Here is a 21,724-nt window from a genome sequence, read left to right on the forward strand (position 1 = left end):
AATTATGAATCTAACCCTATATCACGCACAAAAACTTCCCCCGCAATGTCAATTACCCTGCGAGTCGGGTCGGGTAGGTTCCGGTTACTACAAAATCAACTCAAACACTGCTTGTGAGTCATTTAAAAAGAAATGATTTAAAAAACATTAAAAAAGACAATTACCAGAGTCAAATTTTATTCTTGACAAGAAGTATGAACTGACAGAATTATGAATCTAACCCTATATCACACACACAAACTGTGCCCCGCAACATTGATTACACTGCGAGTTGGGTCGGGTCAGGTAGGCTCCGGTTACTAAAATGGGCGGGGGGGAATGCCCAGGATCCCCTCGGTAGCGTACTGCACATCAGCCCATTGCATTTCGCAGGAGTGGCCTATCTTGCTCTGCTCTAAGATCTTTGATGGAGAGAGAGTGAAATCAAGGGCTGGGTTGAAGAGCAAGAGGAATCACAGCGGGGGAGCAGTGAGAGAGGATGTTGCTGAACTCTCATCGGAGGGCAGGAGGAATCACAGAGGGGGAAGCAGTATCCTGGAGTTAATCTGCAGATCGGGCAGCATCTCTGGAGAACATGGATAGGTGACGTTTTGGGTCAGGACTCTTCTTCAGACTTCTGATGAGGGGCTCCAACACACATCATCTATCCATGTTCTCCAGAGATGCTGCCCGACCTGCTGAGTTACTCCAGCCTTTTGTGTCATAACCTGGTATATTGTTTAACATGGAAATCAAGATAAATTATTTTAATTTATGTGAGTTAGTTTTGGATTTCACTCACATATCCCTGCATCATCCCATCCATCATATTCCATCTCTGCTGTGTTTATGTATCACTAGAGCCTGTATGCTGCTATCCTGATGAACCTTTCCTAATGACCTGTTGCCGGCGTCCCAACTCCGGAGGGAGGAGACGAGGAGAGGAGCGCATGCGCGCCGCCGAGTCCCAGTGGGGCGTGTTGAAGAGCGCATGTGCGCCCCCGAGCTCTGGCCAAGCGGACGTGGTGCGCATGCGCGCATCCGAGTCAGAGAGGGCGGGTGAGATGTGCGCATGCGCGACGCCGAGCTCGCGCGCAGCGGGTGAGAGGTGCCGTGGACGCGCATGCGCGTTGCCCTGCTCGTGCGTCAGCCGGCGTGAGCGACATGTCTCTCGCGGAAAATCAGAGCGGCCGCCGAGCGAGAGCCGGGACTAATGTGGCGGCACTCGCCGGCAGGGACACGACAGGCTGAAAAACCCCGGCCCAGCTGCTGAGAATCGACTCCGTACTCAGCGCGCCGTATTACTCTCCTTCCTCGGTGAAGAAATGGCAGCACAAAAGCGAAAAGCGGCCTCCAGCCCGGCGAAGGCGAAGCGAGGGTGAGTGAGTGGACGGCCGACCGGCTGGCGGAGAATCTCGTCAGGCGGCCGCGGGACAAAGCCAGAGTCGGGGTCGGGGCTCGAACCCATTGCCTAGGCCACGGGACAACTCGCACCTCGACTCGAGCTCGCTCCGCAGTGACCGGGTGAAAAGGCTCCTGGGGTTGTCACCAATCGACGGCAGCTTTCTCTGCCCCAGAGGTTGACGACCGGCACCGCCATGTTGCAGTCGTCTTCCGTTTCCGTCCCCTCTTCCCCTAAATATTGATTTCCCCGGTGTTTTGCTTGATTTAAAATCGCTTTATTTACATCCTAGAGTCTAGACGATACGGCCTTCCGTTTGAGCAACGTGTTGGTAGCGGGCAAAAATATCGGTGTCATTTCAGGCCATGGTCGTTAGTAATGACAATTATACGTGCAAAAACAACTTGGTTCATAGTGGACCTTAAATTTGGACTGCACGTTTATAAAGTAGCCTTGTGGACAAATAATAGGAACGAAAAACGGAATGATGGAAATCTGAAACTTAAAAACAAGAAATGTTGAAAATACAACCCGGCAGCATCTGGTGACAAACAGAATTAACAATAATGAAATTTCAGTCTTCATATTTAAACTCTTCTGGTCCAGCCTCTTGCAATTGACTTAACTATCCATTTCCCATATCGGTTATAAATTGTTAATCACAGATTTATTATTTCCAATATTAGCATTTTATCGTTAGAATTTCAATCTTCAGATTATGCAATCGAATGTGAGATTCAGTAACCTGTGCAAATAGTGCAAGTATTCTTTGTTCCTCATAATTTAAACAACTTCAAATCTCCTTATTCGTGAACTTAAAAGAAATATGATGCCTAAAAGAATAAAATACTTGAAGTAGTAAGTCACATAGAAAAGTGCAGTTCAAGTTTCAAATCAATGTGCTTCATCTGAAGAAGGGTCTTGACCAGAAACGTCACCCATTCTCTCCAGAGATGCTGCCTATCCTGCTGAGTTACTCCAGCTTTTTGGGTCTATCTTCGGTTTAAACCAGCATCTGCAGTTCCTTCCTACACATGCTTCATCAGAACAACTTGTATAAATCCATGAATTCTAATTAGGCCTTTATGTAGGGTGGCCAACAACTGTTGGACTCTCTTATCCTGCCCAAATCTCAGAAAATAAATAAGTGAAAATTCGATGATGCCAAAATTTTACAATTCAGCGACTTTTTTTGTTTTTAATTATTTGTTTTCTAACTCTGTGCTTTCACAAATAAAACACCCTGTTTTGGAAAAAAAATAGCTGGGAAATTTGACATTGGGTTTCGGTGTGTCTATTGACATTTTCTCACTGAACATAAAAGGAGACACCATTTTTTAAGTCGTCAAGTCAAGAGAGTTTATTGTCATGTGTCCCAGATAGGACAATGACATTCTTGCTTGCTGCAGCACAACAGAATATTGTAGGCATAAATACAGATCAGATCAGTGTGTACATATACCATAGAATATATATATATATATACACACATAAATAATCAGATAAAGTGCAATAGTGCAATAGGCTGTTAGTGCAATAGGATCAGGACGTATTGTTTACTAACCTTTAGTGGCCGGCTACGTATTGCAATTATTTACTTTGAACTGGAATTAAACATTGAGCATAGAACATAGAATATTACAGCAGAAGAATAGATCCTTTGGCTCGCAACAACATGTTCCTGATGTTAGGAAGGTCCAAAACCAGGGGCCACAGTTTAAGAATAAGGGATAAGCCATTTAGAACGGAGATGAGGAAAAACTTTTTCACACAGGGTTGCGAATCTGTGGAATGCCTCAGAAGGCGGTGGAGGCCCGTTCTCTGGATGCTTTCTAGAGAGAGTTAGATAGAGCTCTTAAAGATGGCGGAGTCAGGGGATATGGGGAGAAGGCAGGAACGGGGTACTGATTGTGGATGATCAGCCATGATCACATTGAATGGTGGTGCTGGCTCGAAGGGCCGAATGGCCTACTCCTGCAACTATTGTCTATTGTCACTCCCTAGTCCCTTCGAACTTTCAATTTCTGAATTCTCTCCCCATTTAGAAAATAGTCTGTCAAGCTCTGTTCGAATTTTATAAATCTCAATTACATCCCCCCTCACTGACTATCTTTGTTTTCACTGGAGTTTAGAATATCTAATCTCCTTGTACAGCAGTCCTGCTGTTCCAGGAATCAGGGTCTCTTGAACCTTTGTTGAATTCCCTGTATGACAAGTATATGCTTTTTTTGGATAAGTGGACCAAAATTGCACAGATACTCGAGAGGTTGAGTATGTGTATAAGAACACTCGAGTCACTTTACATCAAACTTCTCAATTTACAACACTTAAGTAACATGATGCCTATTATTCCTCCCAAAGTAGATAACTTCATATTTATTCACATGATGCCAAACATGCCATTGCCTTTCCCACTTGTTTCCACATGTCACCTTGAAGATTTTTTCTTTCTCTTCACAATTAGCATCGTTGACAAACTTTATGCCTCATCTAGCTTTTCTTTTATAATTGAAAGATACAGCATGGAAACAGGCCCTTGGCCCACAATATAACCATATAACCATATAACAATTACAGCACGGAAATAGGCCATCTCGACCCTTCTAGTCCGTGCCGAACACATAATCTCCCCTAGTCCCATATACCTGCGCTCAGACCATAACCCTCCATTCCTTTCCCATCCATATAACTATCCAATTTATTTTTAAATGATAAAAACGAACCTGCCTCCACCACCTTCACTGGAAGCTCATTCCACACAGCTACCACTCTGAGTAAAGAAGTTCCCCCTCATGTTACCCCTAAACTTCAGTCCCTTAATTCTCAAGTCATGTCCCCTTGTTTGAAACTTCCCTACTCTCAGTGGGAAAAGCTTTTCCACGTCAACTCTGTCTATCCCTCTCATCATTTTAAAAACCTCTATCAAGTCCCCCCTTAACCTTCTGCGCTCCAAAGAATAAAGCCCTAACTTGTTCAACCTTTCTCTGTAATTTAGTTGCTGAAACCCAGGCAACATTCTAGTAAATCTCCTCTGTACTCTCTCTATTTTGTTGACATCCTTCCTATAATTAGGCGACCAAAATTGTACACCATACTCCAGAATTGGCCTCACCAATGCCTTGTACAATTTTAACATTACATCCCAACTTCTATACTCAATGCTCTGATTTATAAAGGCCAGCACACCAAAAGCTTTCTTTACCACCCTATCTACATGAGATTCCACTTTCAGGGAACTGTGCACAGTTATTCCCAGATCCCTCTGTTCACCTACATTCTTCAATTCCCTACCATTTACCATGTACGTCCTATTTTGATTTGTCCTGCCAAGATGTAGCACCTCACACTTATCAGCATTAAACTCCATCTGCCATTTTTCAGCCCACTCTTCCAACTGGCATAAATCTCTCTGTAGACTTTGAAACTCTACTTCATTACCCGCAACCCCACCTATCTTAGTATCATCTGCATACTTACTAATCCAATTTACCACACCATCGTCCAGATCATTGATGTACATGACAAACAACAGTGGACCCAACACAGATCCCTGTGGCACCCCACTCGTCACTGGCCTCCAACCTGACAAACAACCATCCACCATTACTCTCTGGCATCTCCCATTCAGCCACTGTTGAATCCATCTTGCTACTCCACCATTAATACCCAACCATTGAACCTTCTTAACCAACCTTCCACGAGGAACCTTGTCAAAGGCCAAATCCATATTGACCATTAATCACCCATTCACATTAATTTTATATTTTCCCATTACTTTCCCAAGTTTAATAGCCTGATGGCTGTGGGGAAGTAGCTATTCCTGAACCTGGTCGTTGCAGTCTTCAGGCTCCTGTACCTTTTACCTGAAGGTAGCAGGGAGAGGAATGTGTGGCCATGATGGTGTGGGTCCTTGATGATACTGCCAGCCTTTTTGAGGCAGCGTCTGCGATAGATCTCCTTGATGGAAGGGAGGTCAGAGCCGATGACGGACTGGGCAGTGTTTACTACTTTTTGTAGTCTTTTCCTCTCCAGGGCGCTCAAGTTGCCGAACCAAGCCACGATGCAACCGGTCAGCATGCTCTCTACTGTGCACCTGTAGAAGTTAGAGAAGTCCTCCTTGACAAACCGAGTCTCCGTAATCTTCTCGGGAAGTAGAGGCGCAGATGTGCTTTCTTAATAATTGCATCACACACATAATACACACATAAATAAATAGATAAAGTGCAATAGGCTGTTGTAGTTCAGAGTTTGGTTGAAGTTGTGTTTAATTGTCTGATGGCTGTGGGGAAGAAGCTGTTCCTGAACCTGGATGTTGCAGGTTTCAGGCTCCTGTACCTCATACCTGATGGCAGTGGAGAGATGAGTGTGTGGCCAGGATGGTGTGGGTCCTTGATGATGCTGGCAGCCTTTTTGAGGCAGCGACTGCGATAGATCACCTCGATGGTAGTGTAGCGGCAGATTATATCGTTCAAAAGATTACCCCTCTAGAAGTGGACTACATGGTTACGGGAAATGTCGTTATACGCATGCGAGCTCTCCGTCAGAGACCTTCAGAGCTTCTTCACAGATAAATCTTCTTAACACAGTCTTTTGATTAATAGATTCTTTATTGTTGATGAAAAACAATAAAGTATACATCCAACTTTCTTCCGATTTGTACACTATAATCTTCATCGAACTAGCATTGCTTTAAAAGTTAGAAAACTCCTCGTGTCTTCGTTATACTTCGCATGGTCAAAGGGTATGCCTTCCCCATGCTGGTCCAAAGCTCAACTAAAAAGAAAGCTTCTGCGCAAGAAACTTAGCTAGAAACACGCCCTAAAATACATCATAAATCCCACCCACAATATAACGGGCAGTCTAAAATCTAAAGACACATGCTGTCATCAATGACACACAAAACAAGCCAAATGGCCACTACAGTAGGGAGGTCAGCGCCGATGATGGACTGGGCAGTGTTTACAACTTTTTGCAGCCTTTTCCATTCCTGGACGCTCAGGTTGACGTACCAAGACACGATGCAACTGGTCAGCATGCTCTCTACTGTGCACCTGTAGAAGTTCGAGAGTCCTCCTTGACATACCCACTCTCCGTAATCTTCTCAGGAAGTAGAGGCGCTGATGTGCTTTCTTTATGATTGCATCAGTGTTCTGGGACCAGGAGAAATATGCACGCCCAGGAATTTGAAGTTCTTGACCCTTTCCACCATCGATCCGTTGATATAAACGGGACTGTGGGTCTCCATCCTACCCCTTCCGAAGTCCACGATCAGTTTCTTGGTTTTGCTGGTGTTGAGAGCGAGGTTATTGTGCTGGCACCATTTGATCAATCGGTTGATCTCACTTCTATACTCTGACTCGTCCCCATCAGTGATACGTCCCACAACCGTCGGCGAACTTGATGATGGAGTTCGCACTATGTCCAGCTATGCAGTCATGAGTATAGGGCTGAGCACGCAGCCTTGAGGTGCTCCCGTGCTGATTGTTATCGAGGATGACACATTTCCACCAATACGGACAGACTGTGGTCTGGATGAGGAAGTCGAGGATCCAATTGCAGAGGGATGCGCAGAGATCCAGATCTGAGAGCTTGGTAACCAGCTTGGAGGGGATGATTGTATTAAATGCCGAGCTCCTGGCCGCTCAAGTTGCCGAACCAAGCCATGATGCAACCGGTCAGCATGCTCTCTACAGTGCACCTGTAGAAGTTCGAGAGAGTCCTCCTTGACATACTGACTCTCCGTAATCTTCTCAGGAAGTAGAGGCGCTGATGAGCTTTCTTTAGAATTGCATCAGTGTTCTCGGACCAGGAGAGATCTTCAGAGATATGCACGCCCAGGAATTTGAAGCTCTTGACCCTCTCCACCATCGACCCGTTGATATAAACGGGACTATGGGTCCCCATCCTACCCCTTCCAAAGTCCACAATCAGTTCCTTGGTTTTGCTGGTGTTGAGAGCCAGGTTATTGTGCTGGCACCATCTGGTCAAACGGTCGATCTCCCTTATATACTCTGACTCATCTCCATCAGTGATACGTCCCACAACAGTGGGTGTCGTCAGCGAACTTGATGATGGAGTTCGCACTATGACCGGCTACGCAGTCATGAGTATAGAGTGAGTATAGCAGGGGACTGAGCACGCATGAGGTGCTCCCATGCTGATTGTTATCGACGTTGACACATTTCCACCAATACAAACAGACTGTGGTCTGTGAATCAGGAAGTCGAGGATCCAATTGCCGAGAGATGCGCAGAGACCCAGTTCTGAGAGTTTGGTAACCAGCTTGGAGGGGATGATTGTGTTAAATGCCGAGCTGTATTCAATGAATAACAGCCTGACATATGAGCTTTTGTTGTCCAAGTGGTCCAGAGTGGAGAGCCAGTGAGATCGCATCTGTTGTGGCGGTAAGCGAACTGCAGTGGGTCCAGGTTTTTGTCGAGGTATGTTGATTTGAGCCATGATCAGCCGCTCAAAGCACTTCATCACCACAGACGTTAGTGCCACTTGTCAATAGTCATTGAGGCATGTCACTTTGCTCTTCTTGGGCACTGGTATTATTGATGCCCTTTTAAAGCAGGTGGGAACCTCAGACCTCAGAGGTTGAAAATGTCCGTAAAAACTCCAGCCAGTTGGTCCGCACAGGTTTTAAAAACACAACCGGGTATACCATCAGGTCCAGGCACTTTCCGAGGGTTCACTCCTCTGAAGGATCTTCTGACGTCGGCCTCTGTGACTGACCGAAATACCATCACGGCGAATGGGGGCTCGGGAAGGCACATCAGTGTTCTCCCTATCAATGCGTGCGTAAAACGCATTGAGCTCGTCTGGGAGTGATGCTTCGCTGACATTTGAGCTGCCTCCTGATTTTGCCTTGTAGGAGGTGATTGCATTCAAGCCCTGCCACAGTTGCCGAACATCTGTCTCATCCTCCAGCTTGGAGCAGAAGTCCCTTTTGGCCTTTTTGATGGCCTTACCAAGGTCGTATCTGGACTTCTTGCAGACCTCTGTACCTCCAGTCCTGAATGCCCGGGATCTGGTCTTCATGGTTCATCCAAGGCTTCTGGTTAGGAAACACTCGGGAGGTTTTTGTGGGGATGCAGTCCTCCACACATTTCTTTATGAAGTCTGTAGCGACTGTGGCGTATTCATTCCGGTCTGTTGCCGAGTCCCTGAACATTGCCCAGTCTACAGACTCCAAACAGTCCTGGAGTTGTTCCTCTGCCCCACCCCCCTCCCCCGACCAGCTCTGTACAGTCCTCACCTCTGGGGGTGTGCTTTTCAATTGCTGCCTGTAGGCAGGAAGATGCGGCACCGTGGTATGGTCGGATTTACCGAAGTGAGGGCGAGGGATAAAGTGATAGGCATCCTTGATGGTCGTGTAGCAGTGGTCGAGGGTGTTTGGTCCTCTGGCGCTGCAGGAGACACGTTGGTGGAAGTTAGGGAGCGATTTCTTAAGGTTGGCTTTGTTGAAGTCCCCGGCTACGGTGGTAAATGCCTCGGGGTAAACCATCTGGTGCTTGTTGACCATGGTGTGCAGCTCCTCCAGTGCCAGACAGACGTCTACCTGGGGTGGGATGTAGACCGCGGTCAGGATGATGGAGGAGAATTCCCTCGGTAGGTAGAAGGGACGGCACTTCTCCGCCAGATGTTCAAGGTGTGGAGAGCAGGAGTTGGATAGGACTGCCATGTCTGAGCAGCACGCAGAGTTGACCATGAGGCAGACGCCCCCTCCTCTCCCTTTCCCAGATGCCTGCGAATGGTCCATACAGTGGGTGGAGAACCCTTCAGGCTGGACCGCTGAGTCTGTGGTTTATAGGTACAGTACTTTCTGTACCCGCGCGCCTCTGCGAGGTCGGGGATTCCCCTCCGTTCAGGGATTCCCTTACCGTCGCTATCTTCTGGAATTCGCAGTAGCGCGAATGCATTTAAATGTGTTAGCAGCTCGCTACTTACATCGTTGATTTCTGCAGATTCTTTGGTACAGATGAGCTCAGAAAAACTATATTTGAATATTTTCTGTTGTGCTGCTGGCAAAATGTCGCCGCAGGTAGGCGCCATCTTAGCTGGAAGTGAACAAGGTTTTCTAATTTGGCACATGTTCTCGGAACATGTTCAAGACCACTCAATCCAGCCTGAATGTGTATACCTCTGCATAAATGCTTTAATGGCTGTCTTCCAGCAAACAAAGTTAGGATCGATCCTGACAGGGACATTCATGTTTTGCTAAAGTCCAGGTCTGTGGCTTTCAAGAAGGATGATTCCCCAGTGTATATTAAGACTGGTGGACATCAGTTAGTTAGAATGGATCATAACATTTCCTCCATGCTGACCCACAATTTTGGTGCCCCTCAGGGTTGTGTGCTCAGTCCCTTCCTCAACTCCCTGTACACCGATGACTGTGTGGCCAAGTATGGCGCTATCTCGATCTTTAAGTTTGCTGTTGATAATATTATTATTGGCTGGACAAAATACACCAAACAGGATATCTATCTGGTCAATTTCTGGGTCTTAATATTTAGCTGTGGATTCCCATTTTCCAGAAACTGCTGCCATATTTTCTGCATTACAATGATGATCAATAATGGCTTCACGAAAGCAAAATAGGTTAGAAATTCAGTAGGTTACACAACGTTAGTTTTCGTTTTTTCAGCTTCACTGGCAAGCTTATTATCAGTTACAAATTACGTTTCAGAAGGAACTAGCAAATAATCTTTCACTTTTGCATTTTGGTGAAAGTATTGTCACAATGTATTAGATTCGGAATTGTAAATTTCATTGAAGTTTGCCTTTGCTGAGAGGACATTTGTTGTCAGGGATGGTGTCATTCAGCAGAGGCAGATTTTAAAAGATTTTTATTATGCAAAATTTTCATCATACTTTTTAGTGAGTGATTCTACGAACACATGCTGTACAAGAGGAATGTTAGCAAAATTTGTAATGGAAAAGTTCAACAGGACAATTCAAATTGAAATAACTGAGGAGTTATAATGTTGTTGGGGGGGGATGCGGAAAGAGGAAGAGAGGATGTAGGTTTATTAGCATATTTTGTTATTTATTGTGCATTGCTAGTGTGAAATCATGTATTGGTACTTGATGTCCAAACATTTATCATTGCTACTGTGTAAAATGTGTAACCTTAATGTTACATTTTGTGTAATTTTGGCTGCTCTATAACCAAAATACTTTTTCATCTGTTTTTTTACATTGTTTTATCTTCATGATTTGATTGTAAGTCTCTAAACTGAAACCACTTGACCCATTCTGTTGTGTTTATTGTATTAATTATATTACTTCAGGCAAATGTTTTCCGATGATAAAACAATGCAATTTAAATGTAGGAGTTTTAGTTGGTAATTATTGGTACATCATCCTTATTGAATATGGGTGATCTGAAGAAGGGTTTCGGCCCGAAACGTTGCCTATTTCCTTCGCTCCATTGATGCTGCCTCACCCGCTGAGTTTCTCCAGCATTTTTGTCTATGATCAAAAAAAGGGTTCACCTTTATCCATTCCTACTGCTCTCTCAAAAATGTTCTTTGGTGCTGATTTATTATATGGACATAATTATTTCTGGTAAACACCAAGTGCTGTTTGCTTTTGAAATTATATTTTTTAACTCGCACATAGCAATAGCTACAGCTATTTAGTAATTTTTTCTTTTATTTGATAGGTTGATCTGGACAAAGAATGGCTCAACAAGAGGCGAACCTTCAGCCAAAAAGAAACGTTTGGAAGAAAAGGTGACATCACCTCAACGTAGGTTTACAAAGCAGTCAGCTGCTCCACTATGCAAGGCAGCCAATAATAAAGGAGCTTCAAAATCACTAAGAACAGCGGTTACAATGAACAGATTGTCATCAAAAACAACAACAAAGCTAAAGGGTAAAGAAACAAAGGTCATCAAGAAAAATAATAGAATGGTTCCTTTGAAGAAATCTACTAAATCTTTATTGAAAAATAATGTATCATTGAAATCTTCCCAACAGAAGAAGTCTGCTGTCTCTCCAATGTCCAATAAAAAATCTGACAAAGTATTAGCTGGAAGAAAAGCCACACGGAAACTGAATAATGCAAAAATTGTGTGTAGAAAAATCCCAGTGAAAATATCACAGAAGTTTCCTCAGAGGAACAGAACTTCTCAGGTACGACTTGCAAACAAAGGCCTACCTATTTCCAAAAAGACTTGTTCTAAAAAGCTTTTAAAAATGTCACAACAGAATTCTCGGAGAAAAGCTCCACAAAAGAGAAGTAAATCATTATCAAAACAAAAAGAGACTAATTCTTTAAGAGCTACCACCAAGAGATCACATCAGAGCATGAAAAATGTTAAAGTTCAATCTAAGTTTACTGTGAATGTACCCAGGAAGAAACCTGCAAAGAAAGATACAAAGTCTTTGAAAGTAACTGTGAGGATTTCCAAGAAGCAACCTGTCAAAAAAACAGCAAACATTGTGACACGCAAGAGTAATCGTTCTAAACAAATAACCTCTCGTAAAGAAAATAGAACTGTAGCGACAAAGGTTTCTTCAAAGAAAATTTCTGAGAAAATACAAACAAGAGCAAAATCTGTGAAGAAGTTACAACTGAAAAAGACCATGAGATCAGAGAGATTACGATGTTGCCTTGCAATTAAGGATAAGCTTGAAGCTGATACTGCAAGAGCTCAAACCAAGTCTATTCAAATTATTTCAAAAGAGAATATTGAACAGGTAGTTAATTCCAAGTTGAGGTCTGGGACTCAACAAACATTGAATGAAAGACAGACCAGGTTTTCTCAGAGACTGAATCTGAACCCACATTTAACAACACAATCCCTCCTTTCCATTGACAGTGCATCGAGTATAGCTCCCATTCAAAAGAAACGGAGAAAAAGGGCATTTAGTGACTTGTATCCTAAAAGTCCAGAGAATAAAGGTCCTTTGAAAAAAAAAGCGAAAGTTACAAGAACTAAGCCAGAGAATATAAAATCTCCAAAGAAGAAGGCTTCAGAAATTACAGAAAAAGGACATGGAAAAGGTGGGAGAAAAACACCAGTAGTAGAAGTTATGAAAGCTGCCAAAAAAAAGGACTCCAAAGACGTGGAACCACAGGTACACAAAGGGAAAGGTCAATTGGGGAAACCAAAAAATAATCCTGATGGTGATATTTTGACGGCTTCAGAAACTTCGCAAGAGCAGACCAGTAAGCCTGTTTGTCAAAATCATTCCAAAGCAAAAGTTAAAAGAGCAGCTTCATGTGCAACATTGGAAAGTGATGCAAAACTGAAAGGTGTGGTTCAGAAACTGGCAAAGGCAACAAATTGCAGTATTAAAGCTATTAAAGAAAAAGCTGGATCAGAAACATCAAATGAAAAGCAACAAAACAAGATTTTGAATAATGGCAGAGGAAATAATAAAAAGATAAATGTGAACAAAGATGAACAAGGTTCAAAGCAGCCTTCAACTATTCATAAATCAAATAAAAATACAGTCTCTAGTCCTAAAACAGCAGTGAAAATCCCGTGTCAAGAAGTTAATGATAATGCTAAGTGTAAACGACAAAGTATTCTTGAATTGTGTGAAGAAATTGCAGAAGAGATAGCTTCTGATACTCTAGATCTTTCAGTGAAAGAGGAGTCTACAAAGATGGAAAATAAAAATATCCAAAAAGAACCAGAAATCATACAGCCGGCAAGTACTGAGAAAATGCAAAAGACAAAATCAATTTATTCCAGCCTCAACAGATTCCAATTTTCAGGCCAAAAATGTGTAAAACGTAAATCAATTGAGCATCATAAATTTGTAACTACAAGGAACACTTCACAGAAAGGATGGAACAGTTGGACTAAAATTAAACAAATTAAAACTGATCAAAAAAAATTAGCTACCATCAATTCTACGCACAACAAAGTAAGAAATGTGCAGATTAGGCAAGCTGTTTCAGAAGTAGTAGTTCAGACAATTAAGGTAAAGAAAGAGAAACTGGCAAATGGGGTACCTATGCAGAACAAAGAAGAAAATGACACCACATATAACCAGCATAAATCAAAAACTGTTGTTTCCCAGTTGGAAGTTGGAAGAGACATCAATAATGATCAAAGGACTACAAAAGACAGTATTCCAGAAAAAATTAAATTAGTGAAATTGTGTGACGTGGAGGAGGATGAGGCAGAGGTGGCAAAACTGGAAACAGAATCTGAAGCAGATGAGGTATTTTGCATTTCATTGAATCATTTTCTTTCAATAGTTCAGTATGTTGTTGTTCACGGTACTTTGAAATTACAATGCAAGTGATCATTCTGCTCACCCATCTGTAAATGTTAGCCAGATTTTGCTTTCTCCCCGACTTTCCACTCCTCGTGCAAGAACCATGTGGTTTCATTCTTGTCATAGTGTAACTTGTATGTATTTCAAAGGTTCAAAATGCTTGTGTAACTCAGTGGGACAGGCAGCATCTCTGGAGAGAAGGAATGGGTGACTTTCTCGGTGGAGACACTTCTTCAGACTGATGTCAGGGGAGTGGGCGGGACAGAGATAGAATGGATTTATTTCATTCGCAGTCAAAGTAACTACAGTGTCCAATTTATGAAGTGTTGTGAATCATCGGCAGTAGACTTTTATTTCATCGTTATCTAGAATCCCTTGCCCATAAGGCACATGGTACTCCAAGAGTGGTCTCACCTATACAACCACTTCCAAATGCCATGCAATAAGGTATTTGCATTTCAAATTGCTTGTTCTGCCCACATGGTAATTTGCTGTTCTACAAACCAGCATATCAAAGTTATTTTATTTGAGAGGTTGGTCCGCATGCTAAGCAAGTTCCAGTTAATATTTTGGAAGTTAAAGCCACCAGGACAACTCTGTTGCTTTAGCATCTTTCGGTAATCTCTCCACATATCTGTTCCTCTATCCCTTGCTTTCTATTGGGGGGCGTACATTACATTCCAATTGGAGCGCTTGCTCCTTTCTTGTTTTTAAGCTCTACGCTTATTGCCTCGGTGGACAAATCCTCCAGTGCTTCCTGGAGTGCCACCATGATAGTCTCTGTGATCCACCTGTCTTTTCATCTCTAGCCTTTGTCCAGCCATCTGCCTGTCAACAATCCCCCTCACCTGTATCCACCTATTACTTGCCATATGTCCTTCCTTTGTTTAATTACAAAGGGAATTCCAGGAGAGTGAGCCTCACATCAGTGGTTGGGAAGCCATTGTTCAGGATAGGATTGTTTCTCGTTGGAAAGGAATGGATTAATTAAAAAGGCTTTGTACGTGCTGGGTCGTGTCTTACTAATTTGATCACATTTTTTGAGTAGGTGACGAAGATAATGGATGAGGGTAGGGTGGTAGATGTTGCCTACCTGGGTTTTAGTTAGACATTTGATAAAGTCCCCTGTGGTAGGCTTATCCAGAAGATTAAGATGCACTGAAGTATCGGGTTGTTTAGATTCTGAACTAGCTTACTGATAGAAGAGTTGTGATGGAACAACAATATTCAGGCTGGTGGCCTTTAACCAATGGAGTTCCACAGGGAACTGTGCTGGGACCTCGGCGATATACATAAACATAGATCAAGTTCAAGTCCAAGTTCAAGTGAGTTTATTGTCATGTGTCCCTGTATAGGACAATGAAATTCTTGCTTTGCTTAAGCACACAGAAAATAGTAGGCATTTACTACAAAACAGATAAATGTGTCCATATACCATGATATAATATATACACACATGAATAAATAAACTGGTAGTGCAAATAACAGAAAGTGGTTGCTAATAATCAGAGTTTTGTCCGAGCCAGGTTTAATAACCTGATGGCTGAGGGGAAGTAGCTATTCCTGAACCTGGTTGTTGCAGTCTTCAGGCTCCTGTACCTTCTACCTGAAGGTAGCAGGGAGATCAGTGTGTGGCCAGGATGGTGTGGGTCTTTGATGATACTGCCAGCCTTTTTGAGGCAGCGACTGCGATAAATCCCCTCGATGGAAGGAAGGTCAGAGCCGATGATGGACTGGGCAGTGTTTACTACTTTTTGTAATCTTTTCCTCTCCAGGGCGCTCAAATTTCCGAACCAAGCCACGATGCAACCGGTCAGCATGCTCTCGACTGTGCACCTGTAGAAGTTAGAGAGAGTCTTCCTTGACAATCCGACTCTCCGTAATCTTCTCAGGAAGTAGAGGCGCTGATGAGCTTTTTTGATAATTGCGTTCGTGTTCTCGGACCAGGAAAGATCTTCAGAGATGTGCACCCCCAGGAATTTGAAGTTCTTGACCCTTTCAACCATCGACCCGTTGATATAAATGGGGCTGTGGGTCCCCCTCCTACTCCTTCCAAAGTCCACAATCAGTTCCTTGGTTTTGCTGGTGTTCAGGGCCAGGTTATTGCGCTGGCACCATATGGACAGTTGCTCGATCTCTCTTCTGTACTCTGACTCATCCCCATCAGTGATACGCCCCACAATAGTGGTGTCGTCAGCGAACTTGATGATGGACTTCGCACTGTGGTTCGCTACGCAGTCATGGGTATAGAGTGAGTACAGCAGGGGGCTGAGCACGCAGCCTTGAGGTGCTCCCGTGCTGATTGTTATTGAGGCTGACACATTTCCACCAATACGAACAGACTGTGGTCTGTGGACGAGGAAGTCGAGGATCCAGTTGCAGAGGGATGCGCAGAGACCCAGTTCTGCGAGTTTGGTAACCAGTTTGGAGGGGATGATTGTGTTAAATGCCGAGCTGTAATCAATGAATAACAGCCTGACATATGAGTTTTTGTTGTCCAAGTGGTCCAGTGCGGAGTGGAGGGCCAGCGAGATCGCATCCACCGTTGATCTGTTGTGGCGGTACGCGAACTGCAGTGGGTCCAGGTTTTTGTCGATGTAGGAGTTGATTTGCTCCATGATCAACCTCTCAAAGCACTTCATCACCACCGGCGTTAGTGCCACTGGTCGATAGTCATTGAGGCACGTCACCTTACTCTTCTTGGGCACCGGTATAATTGATGCCCTTTTAAAGCAGGTGGGGACCTCAGACCTCAGAAGTGAGAGGTTGAAAATGTCCGTAAAAACTCCCGCCAGTTGGTCCGCACAGGTTTTTAGAACACGGCCGGGTATACCATCAGGTCCAGGTGCTTTTCGGGGGTTCACCCCTCTGAAGGATTTCCAGACATCGGCCTCTGTGACTGAGACTGAAATGCCATCACAGCGAATGGGGGATCGGGAAGGCACATCAGTATTCTCCCTGTCAAAGCGTGCGTAAAACGCATTGAGCTCGTCAGGGAGTGATGTTACACCGGCATTCGAGCTGCCTCCTGGTTTTGCCTTGTAGGAGGTGATTGCATTCAGACCCTGACACAGCTGCCGAACATCTGTCTCGTCCTCCAGTTTGGAGCAGAAGTCCCTTTTGGCCTTTTTGATGGCCTTACCAAGGTCGTATCTGGTCTTCATGTAGGCCACTGTATCGTTGGATGTGAATGCCCTGTGTCTGGACTTCAGGAGAGTGCGGATCTCAAAGTTCATCCAAGGTTTCTGATTGGGAAACACTCGGAAGGTTTTTGTAGGGATGCAGTCCTCCACACATTTCTTTATGAAGTCTGTAACGACTGTGGCATATTCGTTCAAGTCCGTTGCCGAGTCCTTGAACATTGCCCAGTCTACAGACTCCAAACAGTCCTGGAGTTGTTCTTCTGCCCCCCCCCGACCAGCTCTGTGCTGTCCTCACTTCTGGGGGTGCGCTCTTTAATTGCTGCTTGTAGGCAGGAAGAAGCAGCACCGCGGTATGGTCGGACTTACCGAAGTGAGGGCGAGGGATAGAACGATAGGCATTCTTGATGGTGGTGTAGCAGCGGTCGAGGGTGTTAGGTCCTCTGGTGCAGCAGGAGACATGTTGGTGGAAGTTGGGGAGTGATTTCTTGAGGTTCGTCTTATTGAAGTCCCCAGCAATGGTGGTAAATGCCTCGGGGTAAGACGTCTGGTGTTTGTTGACCACGGCATGCAACTCCTCCAGTGCCAGACGGACGTCTGCCTGGGGTGGGATGTAGACCGCGGTCAGGATAACGGAGGTGAATTCTCTCGGGAGGTAGAAGGGACGGCACTTCACCGCCAGATGTTCGAGGTGTGGAGAGCAGGAGTTGGACAGGACTGCCATGTCGGAACACCACGCAGAGTTGACCATGAGGCAGACGCCCCCTCCTCTCCCTTTCCCAGATGCCAGGGTACGGTCCATGCGGTGGATGGAGAACCCTTCAGGCTGGACCGCTGAGTCTGGGGAGCTGGGGGTGAGCCATGTCTCTGTGAAACAGAACACAGAGCATTCCCTCAGCTCCCTTTGATAAAGCAATCTTGCCCTTAAGTCCTCCACTTTGTTTTCAAGGGACTGTACATTAGCCAGTAGGATAGTTGGGAGAGGGGGCCGAAGGCCCCTGCGCTTCATTCTGACCTGAAGTCCTGCCCGACGGCCACGTTTCCGGACACAATGGAGGCTTCCCCTTTGTTTCCAGGTACTGTGCTTGCTGTACCTGCTGTTTCTGCGGACCTGCGCTGGAACGGGGATTCCCTCACAGACGGCAGCTCCAGCTCCGTAACGAACAGGGGTTCCCTCAAAGTCGGCAACTGCAGTACGTTTACAGGTGACATCAAGATTGCTGGGGTTGCGGACTGTGAGGAAGACTGTCAAAAGTATGCAGTGGAATATAAATAGGCCACAGAAATGGGTGGAACAATGGCAGGTGAAGTTTAATCTGAGCAAGTATGAGGTATTGCACTTTAGGAGTTTGATGGTAAGAGCAAAATTTACAATTAGTGGCTTGACCCTTACCAGTATTGATATACAGAAGGATTTTTGGGTCCATGTCCATAACTCTGTGAAAGTGGCAATGTAAGTAGATCAAGTGATAACAAAGGCATATGGTATGCTTGCCTTCCTTCATTGGTCAGGAAGCCATGGTGCGACTTTATAGAACTTTGTTTTTTGGGAATTTTGATTGCAGTTCTGGTCACTTCATTGCCAGAAGGATGGGGAGGCGTTTCCTGAATGATGCCTGGATTAAGGGGTTTTAACTTTAGGAAAAAATTGGGCAGACTTGAATTGTTTTCTCTGGAACACTGGAGGTTGCAATGACAAATAATAGACGTATATAAAATTATGAGAGCCATGGATAGGATACAGAGTCAGAACCTTTTTATCAGGATGGAAATATTAAATACTATCGGGCATATATTTAAGGTGAGAGGAGCAAAGTTTTAAGGAGATTTGCAGGGTAAGATTTTTTTTTTAAACAAAAGATGTTGCGTGCCTGGAATGTGTTGCCAGGGGTGGTGGTGGAGGCACATATGACTGGCATTTAAGAGACTTTTACATAGATACAGAATGGTGGGATAGGGATTGTGCAGGCAGATAGGAGGTGCACTTCGCATCATGTTCGGCACAGACGTTGTGGACTGAAGGACCTTTTCCTGTGCCATACTGTTCTATGTTCTGTCCTGCAGTCTAAGAGATACAGTAAAGGGTGATTCTTCAGTAAGTGTCTACTTTGGTGTTCTGCTAATTTGATGCTTTTTTAAAGGAAAATCTGTAATTCTATCCCATTTCTTCTTTTTCTATATTGTTAATAAACATAATCCTCATAAATAAAGATCAAACCCTAAATAAAGTGTTTAAAACATTTTTTTTTTTAATTCCCGATGTTCAATGCCGCCGCCCCCCTCACCTCCCCGAAAACCGCATGTCCTGATGGTTACTATACTATTTCAAGTCGGCATATCTATTTAATTGGGGGATCTATCTGAAATTAAAATACTTTTAAATGGTAGGTATTAATAATTAAAATATTTATCACCCTTAAAAAAAATTCCTCTATTCTTGATAAAATTATAAATCTTACCGTTTTTTCAACAATTTCTTGTCCCGATGATTGGAGTCATTTACCGTCACGCTCCTTTGTTGAGCCGTCCCACATGGCTATAAATAGAATAGATGCGAACTTCCGACCTCAAAAGACCGCGGAATTCAAAAGTCCCCTGCCTTGTGAATTACTCCTGATTCGCGGTACGAGAAGCATGTGAAAACTCAGTTTCTTGCTGCAGAGCGGGTACATACCTTTATTCAGCACCATCTTCGAACGGTGCTGAACTTTTAGAACATTTTTTAAAAATCGTTCTTTTTGATTTGTTCTGGAGAACAAATCGTGCCATGTGCCATTCGTCCAAATAATATGGCCAGGCAAGGCCTTCCGGCGAGGCCATCCTGGGCTAAAGGCTTGGGCTACCATTCCCGTCACGACCACATCCGCAACTTAACCCCCGATCTCCATCCAGCTCCAGCCGGACACAAAGCTGTTACAGCCGTTGCATCTTGCCATGACGTGATGTCCCTCTTCAGCCCTTGTTTCCCCCCACCGGGGCTTTGTGTCTGGCAGGAGATGGATCTAGAGCTGCTGGAGATTGGGGGTAAGTAACCCTAGCCCTAAACATAGTTTTAATCATCTCCATCATGCGAAGCTACCAAACTTGATCATCTGCACCATGCTGGGTCATATCCATCACATGAGTATTTTATGCTCATAATGTGTAAAATAATACCACAATCACCATAATTATCCATTGTAATTGATAAATGAACAGTATGCTTCTGCCTATTCATCTGAAGTTAATATTGTTTTAGAGGAAGTTGGTGAAAAGTTATGTGAAGATTACCATTCTTCCTAAAAACCACCATTTATTCCGGCAATAAACTGTTACAAAGGTTTAAAATCAATGCATTAACTGAAAGTTTTTTGGTGGTTTATTAGAGGAAGATGCTCTATAATTTGAAAGACTGCGACAAAAAATTGATTTTATATTCTTAAATCAGTTATATTTTGCAGTGTTGTTCATCATAAAAATATGACGGCTATGACTGAATGCAATAGGCAACCTGGAAAAAGAAGAGGAAAAAATAAACTAAATTCTCTAAAAGATTACGCCAGACATATGTTTCCCATAGTAGAGATGTTTATGTGAAACAACATTCAAAGTTGCAAAAATTTAAGTTTTATTTTCAGGTTTCCAGAAACTTAAAAGTAGACACTTACTGAAGAATCACCCTAATGTGGGATACCATTTCTTGGTAATCTGATAATGGAAGTGTTCATGTTAGCATTTGCAGTAACAAGTCAGTAGTACCATGTGGGGCTGTGCAGCTGAGTAGAAATTTAAATGTCATTGTTTCCTTATGATTATTAAATTAATGTAAGAGCTATACAAAGCAGCACTAAGTAGATCAGTCTGACGAAGGGTCTCGAACCGAAACGTCACCCATTCCTTCCATCCAGAGATGCTACCTGTACTGCTGAGTTACTCCAGCATTTTGTGTCTATCTTCGATTTAAATCAGCATCTGCAGTTCTTTCCCACACACTAAGTACAGTAGACAACGTTCTGAATTATCAAGAAGCTTGCCATTCATTAACATTTAGATCACAATAATAAAATCCTGTCAGAACATGGACCCAAGGATAAAGATTATTAGGCAGCATGATTAAAACCCTACAGTGTGAAGTCATTGGAAAACCATGACCTTGCAAAGAGCCTTTCTGCATTCAGTACTTAGATGGTGTCCCTCCATTGTTAATGTGTGCAGTAAAGCCTGATGGGCTTGTCCCACTTCGGCGACTTTTTAGGCGAGCGCTCGCCACATGATCGCCATATTGTCTCCACGTGTTCGCTGGTGGTCTCTGGTGAGTCTCCTTCATGGTCGCGAGTGGTTCCCGCATTCTGGGAACTAGTTGTGGCCTCAGTATGGTCACCTCAATTTTTTTCAACATGTTGAAAATTCTCTGCAACCAAAAATTGGTCGCCATGGAGAAAATCGATAATCCTGTAGTCGTAGTTGCAGTTGTAGTGGGGCCGCCATGTAATTATAGGCAGTCATAGGTAGTTTTGGTTAATCGCCTTTGCTGACCAGTCATTTTCATTGGCTCATTGGGGGGGGGTAAAAATGTAAGCACGAGTTTTCAGAACCAAGGATAACCAACCGGTAATGTTAAATGCCCGCCGAACTTCACAGCTGTGTATCCAGGGCTCGAAATTAACGGTTGCCCGGGTGCCAATGGCGACCTAAAGTTCCACCGGGCAACCTAAGAGCCATGCCATGTTGCCCGGCTTGGCAAGCACCCGGGACACCTATCGTTCAACTCTGAGAGGGCCCCCCCTCTCTATCTCTCTCTCTCTCTGTCACTCTCCGTCTCCGCCCGCCATCCGTAACCGTATCCGGTTCTCCGCTCTCCGCCCGCTCCTCGTCCGCCGGCACGGTCGGCCGCTTTGCACGTGTGCACAACCAGGGCCAGCACATCATCGGCCGCCCTGCACATGCGCACTGCCACGGCAACTGGTCGGCGTTGGGCA

General features: G+C 44.2%; 1 protein-coding gene across 4 annotated transcripts in view; it reads left to right on the top strand.

Annotated features, from left to right (window-relative positions):
* Positions 1-1,077: 1,077 nt before the first annotated feature.
* Positions 1,078-21,724, top strand: part of esco1 (establishment of sister chromatid cohesion N-acetyltransferase 1) — a 40,125-nt gene continuing 19,478 nt past the window's right edge. For 3 of the 4 annotated variants that reach the window (XR_004411736.1, XM_033019621.1, XM_033019623.1), the window contains exons 1-2: positions 1,101-1,357; positions 11,052-13,569. Coding sequence is in view for 3 of the 4 variants with exons in the window: in XM_033019621.1 (XP_032875512.1) it covers positions 1,305-1,357; positions 11,052-13,569 (2,571 nt within the window). In the remaining variant the exon portion in view is untranslated. Of the gene's footprint in view, positions 1,358-11,051; positions 13,570-21,724 lie in introns of all 4 variants that reach the window. The other variant, XM_033019620.1, reaches the window with a different exon arrangement.

Source organism: Amblyraja radiata, chromosome 4 (assembly GCF_010909765.2).
Source record: "Amblyraja radiata isolate CabotCenter1 chromosome 4, sAmbRad1.1.pri, whole genome shotgun sequence".
Lineage (NCBI taxonomy): Eukaryota > Metazoa > Chordata > Chondrichthyes > Rajiformes > Rajidae > Amblyraja > Amblyraja radiata.